General features: G+C 38.2%; 1 protein-coding gene across 4 annotated transcripts in view; it reads right to left on the bottom strand.

Annotated features, from left to right (window-relative positions):
- The window catches only part of KIAA0825 (KIAA0825 ortholog), a 246,955-nt gene that overhangs the window by 119,839 nt on the left and 109,877 nt on the right, over positions 1–17,239 (bottom strand). For all 4 annotated transcript variants that reach the window (XM_050329299.1, XM_050329300.1, XM_050329297.1 and 1 more), the window contains 2 exons: positions 12,273–12,412; positions 1,419–1,613 (listed from right to left, as the gene is read on the bottom strand). In XM_050329299.1, the coding sequence (XP_050185256.1) occupies positions 1,419–1,613; positions 12,273–12,412 (335 nt within the window). The remainder of the gene's footprint in view (positions 1–1,418; positions 1,614–12,272; positions 12,413–17,239) is intronic.

Below are 17,239 nucleotides of genomic sequence, written 5' to 3'. Positions count from 1 at the left end.
TCATGATTCATAATAAATTAGACCTTTTGGTGTATTACAAATTTAAGAAAAAAAAAAAGCAAAATAATATAGCCATCTTGCACCATCTAAACACAGTACCGACAAAAAGTATTTCAGTTTATTTCCTTCCTCCCCATTTCTCCATTGATAGGTTTAGAAAAATTCAATTTAAACTGATTAATGTCTTCCCTTTTCTATGGAAAACATTTAATTACTTGTTAGGCATCAATGAGGAGAACAGATATACCTTTTTTTTCCTACTTCCTTGTTTTGAAGTATTAATGAAGTTGCATTTATTAGATACCCAAACTGTTACACTAGAGTACTGCAAAAAAAGAAAAGGTATTTTGGAAACAAAAATACATACAAATAACAGTCATCAACAGAAACACAGCATGTCATCAGTGATTGCACGTTGAAAACAGACCATCCTAAATACAGCTATTGACATTACAAGTATCAATCTTCTCCACATTCTTAATATCATAGCAAACTGCAGTTTCTCCATTGCTATGGAGCTGCAGTTGTCAGGAACAGTGCTGCAGAGCATATGAGAGATGTGTTTTGACATGTTAAATCCTTTACTCTTACTTTTGTTTCTCTGTACTTTTTCCTGATCTAATCATGGCCTTTCCGGAAGCTCCCATGCAACATTTCTATTTTCCTTCAACTTACACCTCAAACTTCTATGTTTTGCAGTCCTGTTTTGCTCTGAGGAATACCTGAGTACTTTTACGACCATTGTTTTCTATTTTGTGATACTCATAATACTATTTCTCCTCTTGCATTTTCCCATTTTTTTCCTTTCTTTTCCTGTGAGCGTTCTTATTTCTAATGCATAATTTGCAATATCACCCTTCCAAATCTCACCTCTTTTTTCTGGTCGAATACTACTTTTCTTTAGGGACAGTTTTAGTTGCTCTAATTGTTAGGGCAGCTCTCTCTCTTCATTGAAAATCCAGATGCTCTCTGCCTGTTGACAACAGAGTCTATATGCCCACCAGAATATTTCTCCCTCAATGGGAGAAGGAGTGCTTCCTTCTCATTTTCTGCTCTCCTTCAATGCTGTCCTATTTTTAAATCATGGCAAAGGTCTGGAGTCCTTAAATGCACAGAGACAAAGAACCTTTACTGGTAGAGATCTACAGAAATGTTCTGCAGACAGCCTCCTGGTAAGACAGACACTTAAGGTAATCAGACTCCTGATTGACCACACTTCTCCTAAACCTGTGTGTTCTTCAAAATTTTCACCACTCCTAGCACAGCCTGATTGCATAGAACACTTCAATTACACTATAATTTTGAAATACCATCATTTTACCTGATTTATAAAGGTAAAAAAAAAAATATTCATTATATGTCTGAAAACCAATAGGGTTAAACATCAGATTTTAAGTGCTTATTAACAAATTAAATACCTGTCATACTGTACAAGCAATTCCACAAATGCTCTTTTTCCATGTAGGTCTCAAAAGCAATGCCAAGAGATTTGGGCGATAAAGTGCAGTAAGACAATACTGTGAAGATTGTTTCAATCAGAGTAGGCTCTTTGTTATTTATCTGTTCTTGTTCGAAGAGAGAACTTTGTTCATCACGATTCAATGCTTCATGTCCTTCAAAATAAACAAAAACATGGTTCCAATAATTTCCAAATAATTCAAGTTCTCAGTAATAGATAGCATTAATTAAAACAAACTGCAAACTAAATCTGAATAATGTTTTAAACAACAATAACATTACAGGTATTAAAATCTTGTCTTCCTCCGGATAATGACAGTTGACTGTCTTCCTGAATTATGTGTAGCCATTAAAAAAACTCTAAGGCATGTTTTCAAACTATGGAATATGCCTATTTAATTCAAATAAACTCAGTATATAATCAGAAATTATTTACTAAATATTAATCAGAATTAAACTGTACTACTACTACTCTAAAATCACAGTCCAAAAGCTATTACTGCTTAACTCCTCTTACTGGCATGTTGGTCATAGGAAACAACAGAACTCTATTGAGTTATATAACATTTTAAAAAAGCAGCAGCTGCATAGTCCTCCAAATGTGTTGGTTTTGTTTCTCTGAATAAAACAGTTTGGCAAAACAAAATCTCAGCCCTGCTAAGAGAGATTTTAAAGACAACTAGTGATATTCATAGAGTTGAGTGTAATGGCTTATAAAACATGTATTTTCTAATGTTTCTGATAATCACTACAAAGTAATCTCCTATCTGAAAGATAATTATGTGTTTAAAGCTCTTGGAGACAATGCGACTCAATGGCTTGGACTTGCGCTAATGTCACAGACCTCAGCTTCCTACATATTTGTGGAGTATCATTCGGATGTTAACAATCGTAACAAATGACAAAGACAGAACCCATTAAGTACTTTTAATTTAAGTTTCTAGTTTGCAAAACTGGAGGTTTCTGTAAAAATTATTTAAATGAAATACTTCAAAATGTCATTGCTTTCTGCCAGTCTGGCTGTCCTTACCTGTAGCAACCTGTGCAGGAGAAAGATAGGAGAGACTGAATTTCTAGACTGTGTTTTTTCTAGCATTCAAACAGCCTTCAAAATCTACCACAGTGGGGAATTGTTACTTTCCACCTATCTTCAAGTGAATGACTTGAGAACGTCATAAAATTGAAAAATCTCATTTTACTCTTCTTTGAATTCCTACAACCTAATTCACACATTATTGTAAAGCATTCAATTTGGATAGTGTGCAACCTCAATGGAAATAGCCCAGAGCATGTAGAAATCTAAAAAAGGGATCAGTGATTTCATAACCAATAAGCTATGGTTTGGTTTTTTGTTTTCTTTTTCTGTTTTCTTTTTTGTTTGTTTGCTTGCTTGTTTGTTTCCCAAGAGAGCAGACAGATCAGCAATAAGATTCTTTTAATCAGGTGGGTTTTTTCCCTATGAGTTGAATGAGCTGGCATGTACTGCTTCCAGTGCCTGATGCCTCTGAGTGAAGAAACAAATGGATTCCTCACAATTCACTCACAACCAGGTGGTGTAGTTTCAGTTAAATCGTAAGAATTTTCAGTGATGAATATTTCATACGACCAGGTAACTTGGAACACGGGAGACACCTCCCCATCCTAGCTGCCCCTGGTGTCTCGGAACCCACCAGAAAGTTGGGTCCATGCAGTGGAGCATCCTGGGAACTTGGGAGACAGGAGATAAAACCTATAGGAGATAACACCTACTTTGCCTCAGTATTCATCAGTAGGACAGATGGCCCTCAGGATAACTGGCCTTTGGAGCTGGTAGACAGGGACAGTAAGCCAAATAGTCCCCTGTATTCCAGGAGGAAATAGTCAGTGACTTACTTAGCCACCTGGATCCACACAAGTCTGTGGGACCAGATGGGATCAATCCTAGGGAGGATGAGGGAGCTGGCAGAAGAGCTTGCCAAGCCACTCTCCATCGTTTACCAACAGTCCTGGCTCTCTGGGGAGGTCCCAGACAATTGGAAGTTGGTGAATGTCACACCAATCTACAAAAAGGGCTGCAAGGAGGACCCGGGAAACTCCAGGCCTGTCAGCCTGACCTCAGTGCCTGGCAAGATTATGGAGCAGATCATCCTGAGTGCAATCACACAGCACCTACAGGATGGACAAGGGCTCAGACCCAGCCAGCACGGGTTTAGGAGGGGCAGGTCCTGTCTGACCAACCTGATCTCCTTTTATGATCAGGTGACCCGCCTGGTGGATGAGGGGAAGGCTGTGGATGTGTCTATCTGGACTTCAGCAAAGCCTTTGACACTGTCTCCCATAATATACTCCTGGAAAAGCTGCAGCCCAGGGCTTGGACAGGGGCACTCTGTGCTGGGTTAAGAACTGGCTGGAGGGCCGGGCCCAGAGAGTGCTGGTGAACGGGGCTGCATCCAGCTGGGGGCCGGTCACCAGTGGTGTCCCCCAAGGATCAGTGCTAGGCCCAGTTCTGTTTAATATCTTTATCGATGATTTAGATGAGGGAACTGAGTCCATGATTAGCAAATTTGCAGACGACACCAAGTTGGGAGGGAGTGTCGATCAGCTGGAAGGTAGGAGAGCTCTGCAGAGGGACCTGGATAGGCTCGAGAGTTGGGCTGATTCCAATGGGATGGGGTTCAACAAGGCCAAGTGCCGGGTCCTGCACTTTGGCCACAACAACCCCTGCAGCGCTACAGGCTGGGCACAGAGTGGCTGGAGAGCAGCCAGGCAGAAAGGGACCTGGGGGTGCTGATTGACAGGAGGCTGAACATGAGCCAGCAGTGTGCCCAGGTGGCCAAGAAGGCCAATGGCATCCTGGCCTGCATTAGGAACAGTGTGGCCAGCAGGACCAGGGAAGGGATCCTTCCCCTGTACTCAGCACTGGTGAGGCCACACCTGGAGTGCTGTGTCCAGTTCTGGGCCCCTCAGTTCAGGAAGGACATTGAGGGGCTGGAGCAAGTCCAGAGAAGAGCAACCAGGCTGTTGAAGGGACCTGAGCACAAGTGCTATGAGGAGAGGCTGAGGGAGATGTGGTTGTTTAGCCTGGAGAAGAGGAGGCTCAGGGGAGACCTCATCACTCTCTACAGCTCCCTGAGAGGAGGTTGTAGCCAGGTGGGTGTCGGTCTCTTCTCCCAGGCAACCAGCACTAGGACAAGAGGGAACATGCTTAAGCTCTGCCAGGGGAGTTTTAGGTTGGATATTAGAAAGAAGTTCTTTTCCGAGAGAGTGATCAGGCATTGGAATGGCCTGCCCAGAGAGGTGGTGGATTCACCGTCCCTGGAGGTTTTTAAGATGAGACTGGATGTGGCACTGGGTGCTGCCATGATCTAGTAATCACCGTGGGGTTGGATCAAGGGTTGGACTTGATGATCTCAGAGATCTCTTCCAACCCAGTTAATTCTATGATTCTATGAAAAGGGGTGCAGGGGCCAAAAATGCCTTCTCTTTGTACCTCGTTTTTGCCCACTAGAGCACAGCGGACTCAGAGTCTTTCCTGAGGGCCACCCTGCCTCAGCTGTGGCTGCTTTTTGCCTCAGGTCAGAGCTGGTTTTGCATCAGACCCGGGACACGTTGGCCCCAGCTGAGCCGTCCCAGTGTGCCAAGCCTCATACAGACTCGCTGCCGCCTCAGCAGCTATCTCCCCTCCAGGGAGTTGCCCCTGTCTCAGCTGCAGCTGTTTTGCTCTCTTGCCCACACAGAGCACTGCCGCCCTGCTTCCCAAGCCTGACTGGCCCCAGTGGGCCGCAGCACAACGCCGGATTAGCCCCAGCCCCACCACTGACACACACGTGGTTTGCTACACCACAGCCCACACCGCCACCTCAGCAGCACAGGACCTTCTTTGGGCAAAATATCCTTTCAGGTTTTGTTCTAACCTAGGGGGAAGGTAGATAGCCATATAATATTTTCTATTATTTTATTTGTTTGTTTGTTTTGTTTCTTTCCCTTTTTGGTAAAATTGTTATTTTCCCTTCTTCATTCAGACTCCTCCTAAGTTTTACCTTCTCTATATTGGGAGGGGGGAAACAAAGAAAAAAAACAAAGGGCTCATCTCATTAGAGGTCTAACCTCCTGAATAGATTGTCATTAAACCAAGACACCAGGGATATGTCTTCTAATATGAATATGACAAAGAAATAAGCAACAAAGCAGAAAAAGTTGTTCAAAAAAGAAAACCCAGATGTATTCAAACTGTGAGATGAAATTTGAATTGAACTGCAATTATATTACCATCAGTACTTATTTTTAAAATTAATTTAACTGAATTCTAGGGAGGAGGGCTAGCTGAGATTTTAAATATTATGTAAACTGTTTTTGTAGAACATGATGGGGAATTGCTGTGTTTAAAGGGGCTTATGACTTGAAATTAAGCCTAAATTTGTTCTATGACCATGCCATACAGAAAGTTTGAGTCACAATTTATTAATAAGTTTTCTAATCAACTTAGTGCTACTAAGAGATTTAGATAAAGGGAAATGAGTATAAAAGAATTCTGTAGAGGGTGTTATACATACATCTTGAATAACTATTGTATAATACAAGTCTTATGCTTTTAAGCAAAGATCTTCATTAATCCACTGGTAAACTATTCTGTGGCTAAACATAATGCAACCATTCACCAGATTTTCCTGTTCCACACTGAAGTAAAGGCTGCCCTTGTAAGAATAGCTGACCCTTGAAAGCTAAGGTTAAAATGAGTTTTCTGACTGATAAACAGACATGGATCATAGAATCACAGAATCATAGAATCCCTTGGGTTAGAAAGGATCTGTCGGTTGAAGACTTCAGCTGGCTGATCAGTATAGCTGGTTAAATATCATGAATAAGGAGTCTAGAGAAAGATATATAGAAATATATATTCTCTTGCCTTAGATTTTTTCTTTTACGTTTATTAGCTCACCTGTCATAACATTAAATATTCATCTTCATTTGAACTCCAAAGCATCCTCCTTGTTAATTATCACATAATCATACTTACTGCCCACTGATGGCATTTATCTTTTTTTCACTGACTACATTTGTATAGCCAAAGCTAGTCTGTGAAGGGAATCTAGAGCTCCTTTAGGTAGCTCAAAGGAGATGCTTCTTTATCATTTTATCAGGACTTAACATCCATATATATGTGGTATACATTTTTCTAGATAACTGCTAAATCTGTTCTTTGTTTTTTCCATATAGCATAATGTTCCATATGCACAGACAATATCAAAATTTTTTTTACTTCGTAAGAAATATATCTATTGCATAACAGCTATACCATTCACAGTGAATCACTCTTCCTATGACAAAATAATGGACTAAACCTCTTGGGATACTACCACCTATTTTAAAAACCTATCTTCAGAAAGGTGGAGTTACAAGTGCTATTTCTCCATATTTCTTTCTTAGTGTTAGAAATACCTCCCAGTAACTTGCTGACATTATCACTCATCCAGCGCTTACCTGCTACTACTTTGTCAAGAAAAGGTATGTGACTTGCAGCAGGGCTCTCCTATAGTCCAAGTAATAATTCCTATTCAAATTTTCAGAAACTCCATAAAATCTGTTTACTGTTTTCTTTAGCTTATCACTGGAAAGTCATCAAACAGCAAGATATTTGATTAAGGTTCCTTTTTTACCTATCTTCCAGCTAGAAGTACATCACTTCAGTAAACACTTCATTGGTTATGGAGGTACAGAATCCAGTAAGATTACTGGTCAGAGGGACATTTTAAGGAGATGCCACATTTAAAGTGATCTTCTAATCATTTGTTAGGCTACTGGGACACAGATTGCTATCATGAAGAGGCTAAGAAAGCTTTCAGATGAACTCATAAGTTTCTCACTGGATGATCCACAAATAGCTGGAGGAGAGACCTATCTCTCCACAAGCATATAAATTCCTGTAAGAGATTTACTTCTGCTCTTCTAATGAGGACAGGGTTGTGGATTAACACTGAAGTTTTGTGAAAAATCTGCAAGACTGTATTTCCCCAAAATAGTGTGTGGTTGAACCATAGGACTAGCACAGTTGCCAGTTTTTTCACTTGCCTGATAAACCATGACTCAAGATTATTAAATCCAGTAAGTCATTAGAAAAAAGTAGAAAACTAATGACCTACAAGTACTTGAAATAAAAATGTCAAATTGTTACAGATTTAGCCAATGCCAGAATTTTAATGGAGTTTGTGATTTATGCAAGGTATGTGCGTTTTCTTTTGTAATAACTCACTACTGTCACTAATAGTTCAGTTTGATTTCTAAGTGAGGTCAACTGGTAAAGTTACCACCTTTCACTATTCTTTTAGAGTAACTGACAAAAAAACCAATGCTATTTATGCATAAGTGTCTAAAATCTAATTAATTAAATTTTATTTAAATTTTATTAGTACTTACAATTTACCTTAAGATGGCACATCATGGCAGTTAGAGAACTGTTTCACAGAGGGCAAAGAATTAAAGTGGGGAAAAAAAATCTTTCACGTTTTCAAGTAATTCCTCTTTTCAGAAATTGATTAATAAAAGCACAGTCTCAGAAACCTCTATATTTTTAGTGTCTAGGGAATTGGCTGATAGTACACCACACAATGTTAGTTTTTCAGTAGAAATCCTATCTTCCCCAATTTGTTTATGTGTGCAAGGTAAATGATCTCTTCTTGAAGCAATTCACATTTCTTTGGGTTCAACTTCAGACTTGCAACTTTAAACTTACCACAGAATACTTGAAAACATTACTATCAGTTCTCATTTCAAAGTTTTAGTGGGACCAGAATGTCATTAATGTACAGACTACACAATACCCTCTTCTGTTAGTCTCACAAATACGTATTGTGCAAGACAAAAACATTAAATGAAACTGCCAGTGGTCTGGTCCTGTTGTGAAAGCAGTTTTCTTCCCGTTTATCTCCACATGCCAGCATTCACTTTAAAGTTGTGTGTAGAAAGTGAAATTAAATCTTTGTAACAACTGGAGTCTCATGTATTCATGGTGATGAATAGGGTTATTTATAAAACTAAAAAGGAATGCATTGCATTTACTATTGTTCATCATATCCTTGAGACTACCATCTCATCTTAAACAAAAGTATGTATGAGGCCCAAGGACTGACTGAAGGCCTTGATGATTGCTCAGCGATTTCTTCTATTCGTATGTGGCCAGGCATCTGTTGACTGATAAGGTCCCCTCTGGTAATAATCCTGTGTTGGGCCAACGTAATTCAACAAAGCTATTGCTTTTCACTTCATCATGCCAAGAATACCTCCCGGTACCTGGAAATAACAACTCTATTTCTCTCCACAAAGCCACAGCAAAGACCTTAAACCCTTCACTCACTCAACAACATGTCTTAAAAAGAAATTTTCTGAATGTTTGGCCTACAGAAAACAACTCTAGGATTATATGACTGTAATTAACTGTACTTCAACCCATCTGGGTTATTTAGATTCGTACCCTAAATTATAGAGGTCAAATATGCAAATCTAATTTTTCAACTATTTTTTTCAAAGTTGCCTTTAGACCCAGTGGACATACTCAGTGGAGACAAGTAAGCAGTTTGGTTTGGCATAACCTGATTTATTGCCTTAGTATGTTTGATGCAATAACTTCTTATTTTCATATTTTACTTTTTATGTACATTTCAGATATCATAATAATAATGGCCAGTCTTCGCGAGCGAAGATCCGGGGAAGGTCTTTCCACCTTCCAGCCTGCGCATTGGATTTTTTTTTTTAGGTGAGACACAGTGTGCGCGGAACTGAGCCCACCCTTTAATCCTAAGGTTCATCTGCCGGGGCCAAGCGAGCCTGGACGGTGGCAGCGAGGTCCTTAGGACGTAGGTGGGTTGCCTTTAAGGACTAACGAGCCCCACCTGCCCGGGAGTGGCCCTGACCGGGAATCGAACCCGGGTCTCCGCGGTGATAGCGCGGCGCCTTTACCCCCTAGACCACCAGGGGCTCCTTCAGATATCATATTGCACAAAAAAAAAAAAAAAAAAAAAGACAAAAGTCAAAATCTGTCATCTTTCTATCCAGATAGCATATAGTTACATTCATGGAGTTTCAATCGCTTCAGCAAATATAATAAACTTCTGAAAATATTTAGCAACACTTCATCATGCATACATGCTTTTGGGGTTTACATTATCTTATTGAATTTTTCCATGTCACCATGCAGTTTGGGGAAGGGTGGGCAGGGGGGTAGATGGGATCCTTGAAGTCAAAGTACTGCAGGAACTCATGTGGGATCCCTGGAACAAAGATACCGTGGGAACGGGGCGGGGGCGGGAGGGAATAAAAGCAAAAGCAGTTTTGGTTTACTCTCTCTCGCTCCTGGGACAGAACGCAGGAGGCTCCTAACCGCGCTTTCGCTGCCTGCTGGCCACCCAACCCACAGCCCCTGGAGCCCCTCTGTGCTTTCACTGCTGGCCTCCTGACCCACGGCACCTGGGGTTGCTGCTCCCACGCCTTCATCGCTGGCCCATGAGCCAAGGCACCCTAGCACCGACAATGCTCCCCTGCCAGCGCAGCTGCCGCCTTCCGACCACCAGTGCGGCCACTGCTCCTGCCCACCGCCCGACCGCAGCTGCCTTTTGGACCAACTGCTCAGCTACTTTTTGACCCAGGCCAGCTCCCTGCTAGTCCGACCAGCGCCACCGCAGCCTTTCGACCTCTGCCGCCTGGCTCCAGCGTGGCACTGGCTGGACCCGCCGTCTGTGCTGTGCTCACCGCCAGCCCCAGAGGTGACAAGCCCTGCAGCAGCTGCACCAGCCTGACAGCTCACACCGCCACCGCCCCCGCACCACAAGCTGCTGCCGCTTGGAGGGGAGCCCTGCGTCGGACACAGCTCCCCATCGGAGCCAAAGTCACACAACCAGCAGGAACAAAATAACTACCCAGGTTTTGTTTTATTTTAGTCGTGTGGAATCAGCGGGGGAAAAAGCTCTCCACAAAACTCCCCATATTCCCTTTGTTTGCCTGGGGGAAATCCATGCAGCCAGGTGGTCTCCAGTCTCTTCAGAGAAGGAGGTGAAGAGACGGACCATTTTCTCCCTGTACCCCCGGTGGTTATTGTGTTTTGTTCTCCATTTTTAATAAAAACTATTATTCATTTCTACACTTTACTCAAACATCTCATAATTTTAAATTCTCGTAATTTGGAGGAAGCAGTTTCTATTCCATTGGAGGACCTGCCTCCTGGCACACATTGTCTATAAAATAAGACACATGCATTCTCCCAAAATACTCTTTCTACGGAAAAGACGTTGCCAATCCCAACAATACTCCCTACTATGATGGGGAATACACATTATTTTTGAACCTCACCATAGTACAACCATGTGAACAATGGGACTGCAATTAAATTAAATGTGTTTCAAAGGTTTCTGCTTTGAGTATCTTGAAGTATTAGTAACATACAGAAAAAAATTAACAATACTTTAAACCATCTACAAATAAGCACCTCTTTATAGAGAATTTTTGCCTTCTGGACTGGTTTCTGAGCGTTTAAAATGTCAGAAGGCTTTTCCTATTAAAAAATTCTTATGTAGTTTTAAATACCAGGCAGTTTTGTTATCACCAGAGCAAATCACTGAAAAACTATGGTATACTTAGCTGTATAGGAGAAGGAATAAAGAATACCAACATTTTGTAATTAGACAATTAACCCTGTTGAAATTAATTTAGACGATATGGATCATCACAGATATCAACTTGATCTAAATTAAAGTTTATTCATATCAATATTGTAGTTATATTAATAAAGCCTGTGTAAATAGCACATTTTGTAATTCAAAGTAACAGATTTCCCTAAAGCTTAAGAGGTTGGTCAGTCAACAGATTAATACATTATGTCACTTATTACCTGTAATAATTTAAACAGATAGTAAAATTCAATAATGGTTAGCATTATTGTAAGAATATGACCCTGATCAAACATTTGCCAGTCTTTGTAAAAACAGACAGGTGTTTGAGTAGGCAAATGTATGCACTGCAGCTCTCACTAAGATGCATGACAGCAGTGAAAGCTGTGTTGTACCCCTGACAAATAATAGATGAGTTTAAAAGAACAGAACTAAATTACATTATATCTAATACTATGTAGATACAATAGGATTTTTTATAAGTAGGAAGAATTCCTTTGCCAAGAAATACAGAAACCAAGACTCTCATTCACTATTCCTGCTAAATGATGTCAAACAGGTGATTATACCATTAGTTTTTCAACAATATATGAAAGATATTAAAGGAAAGATGTGATAAAGTTTGTTGCTTCAAACACAACACCAACAGAATACAGAAAAAACTTGTAGAACCATTCTTTTATTTGTTCTACTTTCAAAATGGTATTAACGGATTAACAAGAGGAAGCAGGTAAGTGCAATTCTAAAACGCCTACAATGACAAAAACATAATAAGTTTAACAAAATATCTAAGAAGCTTTTCACTATCAAAATAGAATTTTGAAAGTGATTTTTAGACTACTAATCCACACTTTTAAAAATCTGTGTAAAGTAGTTGTGGTATCATAGCTCTGTTAAGCTCAAACTCATTTTGACTCCTTTGCATTTATGATAGCAGCCTATTTTATTAAACTGTCGTCTGCTTTTAAACTATTAATATACATATTGAGCACAAAACATTCTCATTTTTAAAAAATGACTTCTATCTTTTAACGCATTCAAGAAGTACTATTGATATTAATAAGGCTGCCTAAACCCTTCCAGAATGGTTGACAGCTTTCCTTCAGCACTTAAGTACTTAAAAACAAATTTGTGTTTTTCACTGATATTCTTATATGGATTGACAGTGTAAATACTTACTTGTGCTTCTCAGCAAAATTTTCACTAAAAGACAATCATGATGTAGCAATGTTTCCAAAAGCAAGTTCAAATTACAATACGGCTGGGATAAGAGCAGTTTCAGCTGACCCTGGGCTGCCATTTCTCTGGTTGATGGAATCCTTTCAAAATGTAAGATAAAGAATAATGTAGTTAATTTATCTATGAAATTAATAACCTTAAGTTGCAGATGTAATGCTAACTCCCTTAAATGTCAATTCCTCCCAGATTACTCTGAAAATGCTTTCATGCTTGCTTACTTTAAGGCAGCTCAGGGAAGGAATTACATTTAATCTCAACTAGCTAAAAGCAAATTAACATTTGGTAGTCTGCCAAAGTTATAACTGATACAAAGCCATTTCTCTTATCTCTCTCATGGAACCATGTTTGTCTTGTTCTACTAAGTAAGTAAAAAGGAGATTTTTTTTCTATGCTTGAATAAATTTAAGGCTATTACTTTTTAGTTCAGCATTACATTAATTGTTTAATAAGAAACTGTCTTAATGAAGTATACGAAGCTCTTAACTAAAAAACAGAAAATGCTCAAAAGGATTGCAAAATTCCAGATTAGGTTGACCAATTCTTATAGGTCCTGAAAAATCCACATAAAATATTAGACTGGTTGAGTTACTTCTTCACCAGCAGGGAGAAGTGAGAAAGTGTAGTACAAACTTACTAGCATTTGAAGAGATTGCAGAGTATCTTCTGGTTTTGGTTTCCATGTTTGAGGTTTCCAATTAAAAATATTCCAGGGTTTCCTCTGAACTCAGCCAGCAACACAACACCAATCACTAAATTGGTGTTGTGTTAAAAAAAAAAAATCTGTTCTGCAAGATGTTTATTACCTACTGTATTTAGTATTGTCTTCTCCTTGAAACATTTTTAAAAAGAAGTTTTCAAAATAGGATTGTATATTTTCTTCTTGCAAGTTTATTTTTTAATTAAGCTGAAGGTTTTTAAATTAAATTTCAACTGATATTTAGCCACTGTATTTATTTATTTTTGCTACAAGTTTATACAACAATAGCTGCTAACACTGAAACTTTATGCACTTCATATGTAAGCTTTTATGCACACAAATTTTACATGCACCAATGTAAAAACTACATATGAACCAGTGTATTAACTGTGCAGGCATAAATATTATTTGCCAGTATGCACACAACACCTTCAGCATCAGCTAAAACCTTCATCAGGAGGTTTTCAGTATAATACTTTCCTGTCAGACTAGAGAAGGATTTACATGCTTCTGCTCAAACACTTTATGTGCCATTTACACATTGGGACAGAATTAAAGTGTGTTCATGTGGTTGTTCTAATAGAGGGGAATCTCTCCATTACCTTGCATACTTCTACAGCCACCTGACTCAGCCAAGTGTGTCACCACCCAACTCTGCTTGAATGTACACACGAAAAAAACCAGAGATGACTGCACAAACACTCTGCTGTTCAGTCAAGGTTACTGCATATATAATATACTCAGTACAAACCTACAACACCTGGAAATGAAAATGTCAGCCGATACTCTCCTCTAATTTAGTTCCCCCTCATGTCTCTTATGTTTCCATTACCAAAAAAGCAGAAATACACGTCTTGCAGGGCAGTCTTGAAGTAACCTAAGGAAACCAAGCTTCCATAACACCATTTCCCACCAGGATCCTTACATCACACTGTTATGTCAAAACTTCACTGTAATAATAATTTTAGTAAAGCAAGATTTTATACATGCCAGCCTTTGCAATTTTAACAGTACAGCAAATACCTCTGAGTTGATAAGCAATGTATAGGCCAGGAAAACTTACGTACAGCTTTTTTGATTTTCAGTTGGTACTTTATGTGTAATTTCTGACAATGTAGCACTGGCTCTATAATTATATTTACATAGTAGTACATACGTCATTCTAATAATATTTACCAAAAATATATACACATATACATTTTAATATTGATAGAACTTGTAGTCAAGATAACTTTTCCATATGAAAACCTATGTTGCATTCAAACTGTCAACCTTAGAGCTTTGCAATCTTAATATTATTATCTTAATTTCTGTATGTTCAACATTAGTTATATATCAATATAACCTAATGCATGTTAAAAACTAATTAGCAGTTAGTAATTGAAGTTACAATTACAACAATTACTATATTCTCACTAGAGTTAATGCTGTGGCTGACAGCAAACTCAACACTTGACTAATTCAGTTAAAATATATGGGCCAGTTTAATATGTTTTTTCTCCCTTGAATGTCATGTTATCATATCTAATAAGATCACTCATTGCCTTCAAACTACAAAATAAGGGACAAGTTTGGTCAATTAGATTTATGAAGCATATTATTTCAAATTACAATAGAAATAAATTAAATTTTTAGAGTATTTGAAATGAATAAAAATTTGTCTGTCATTGACCAGATGGGAAATTATCATGTTGTAATATACACCAGTTCTTGGCTCTTTAAGCATCTTGCAAATTGAAGTGTACAGTGGTGTGATTCACTTGGAGGAAAAATAAAATATAGCAGACATTCCCTACAGCCATGAAGCTAGCACCAACAAATGCACTGAGAAGTTCTGTAACGTGCATATGGAGAGGCATATGTTCTCCCATCCTCGTAGCTCAGTACTAGTGAAAATAAGACTAGCCTCATAAAAAGTGACAAAAGGTGAAGTACATATAAATATCACACATATAAATGTTCAGTTTTGTACACTAATAGAAAAAAAAACAACTTTGATTTGCAAATGGTATGCTTATAAACCCCAAATAAGAAAAAAAGATGGATCACAATTACCACTAAGAGAATCATAATTACTTCTAAAGGAACAGTAATATATATGATCATATAATTATTTAGTTTGATAATCAACTACATTATTCTGATTAGTATCCAACACAGAAAGAAAGAAAACCTCAAGTGGAAAGTGCAAGATTTTATAAGGCATAATTCATGGTAATAACCTTGACAAAATGTTGGAGTCAAATTGATAAAATAAACCAGACTGTAGTAATTTTCAGTTATGAAAAATAATGTAGTAAATCAGGCTATATAGTAAACAAGATAATTTCAGGAAATAGTGAAACTTTCTTTTGAATTATCAAGCTTAGGAAGAGTAAATACTTAATAGTATGACAGGTTTTAGAGTATTTAGTTAAAGGTTATGTGGCTACAGTTGAGAGGTGTACAATGGCCTATGCTCCAAATTTTGTTATGAACAGTGAATATGTATTTTTATTAGAAGTAAGATGTAAAACCATAAAACAATCCATGAATAGTTAGCATGCTCTAAAATACAGTTTACTGAAATACTTAAACATATCTTGTTAATGCTCAAAATACAATTATTTCAAGAAAAAAAAAGTTTCATTGATGTAGAATGTAAATCCAATGAAAAAACTAGAACACCTTAGAATATGTCCCACAAATTACTTCATTACATATAGAGTCCTTCACTGTTCCTTTTTCTGAGCAGCTGAAAAGTGTGTTGTTAAAAGAAAATATTAAATATTTTACCAACACAGTTCACTCATTATCACCAGGACAGTACACAAGGCTCTCTATATATGTACTCTCCTCACACAGGTACACCAGCTGTATCTTCTCAGATATGTGCTTTCTTTTGAACTCCTCATTTTTCCATTTGGTGATCAAGCAGATGTATATTTTACCACCTGTCCTCTATGGGAAAAAAGTGCATACTGCATAGCTCTGGAATAGTTTCCTGCTATTTATTCAAGACAAATTTATCCCAATTCCACCTCAGAAAAGATAATTATATCAGACTGAAATGGTACCAGCATTTCCTTTCCATATGTTTACACTGCATAGGGTACTCACTTTTGAAGTCATCTTCCAAAACTCATAATTCACAGTATAATTTAAATTTTGAGTACTGGCCTTGGATGAGGGTATCAAAAAGTTTACTGTCTTTTCTACAATGAATACTTAATGAAGCATAAATTTTCCCAGAAATGGAGTAGATCCCTTTCTAATGGATCATGCAGTCATTCCCTTTCCTATATCCACCTTCTCTCTCCTTTCTCTCCAACCACGCATAACTTAAAAAGCCACCCAACAAATTTCCTTGAAGTTTGATAAAGGTAAATTCATGTGATGCTTCAAGCTTTTAAAGAACTTAAATTACTGTTTCTAGCAGGGAAAAGGACACATTCTGAATTCACCAGTTACTCAACTCTGTTTGGCTCTTACTTAGCCAACCCCATGACTTTGATGCAGTCAAAACATATATTGCCTCTGTTCAGCAGCTATCAGAGGCAGCTGGGAAGGAGATAACAGTACTGATGACATGTAGTTAGGAGTGAAGGCTATGGAGAGAAATCAGCAAGTTTTGTGTAGTATGCAGCAAAATTACAGGGAAAATATTTTTATGTACATGGTACAAGACACTGTGTGTACAAGGTAAGAGATAATAAATCCATAGCACATAGGTCACAAATAAGTCACCACAGGTCACCAAACATATGATACTGTATTTCTGCAAAATATAAAAATACCTTCTCAGAAAACACAGAGTAAGAACTCAAAAAAACAGCCTTTCATGAAAATTGAGAGTGAAAATCTCTCAGGAAATAACTTTGAAGAGGAGGAAGAGGAGGTGAAGGGGTTAGCAGAGGATCTACACTGGTGTGGGAGTGCTTCAGCTTCAAAACTAGAAATGGAATGACAGCACAGCTGGTAGCATATATCTCATATGTAACTTGTCATGATATGCAGTGACACAGAAAAAGAAATTAAGCTTTTGCCTTTAATCATTCAATAAGCTCCAAAAAAATTAACTATGATCAAGCAGTATTATTTTTCAAGGAGTCATGTGTACATCAAATCACTTTTTTAACCACTAGTCATACACAGAAAGACATATATTCTTTATCTCCCCTTTAATTATAAGTCCTACAAAACAGCAACTGTGGTGAACTACATTATTGTC

Source organism: Myiozetetes cayanensis, unplaced genomic scaffold (genome assembly GCF_022539395.1).
Source record: "Myiozetetes cayanensis isolate MyiCay16 unplaced genomic scaffold, myiCay2020 scf4, whole genome shotgun sequence".
NCBI lineage: Eukaryota > Metazoa > Chordata > Aves > Passeriformes > Tyrannidae > Myiozetetes > Myiozetetes cayanensis.
The sequence above is the reverse complement of the archived record's forward strand: the minus strand, read 5'-3'. Positions and strand labels throughout refer to the sequence as shown.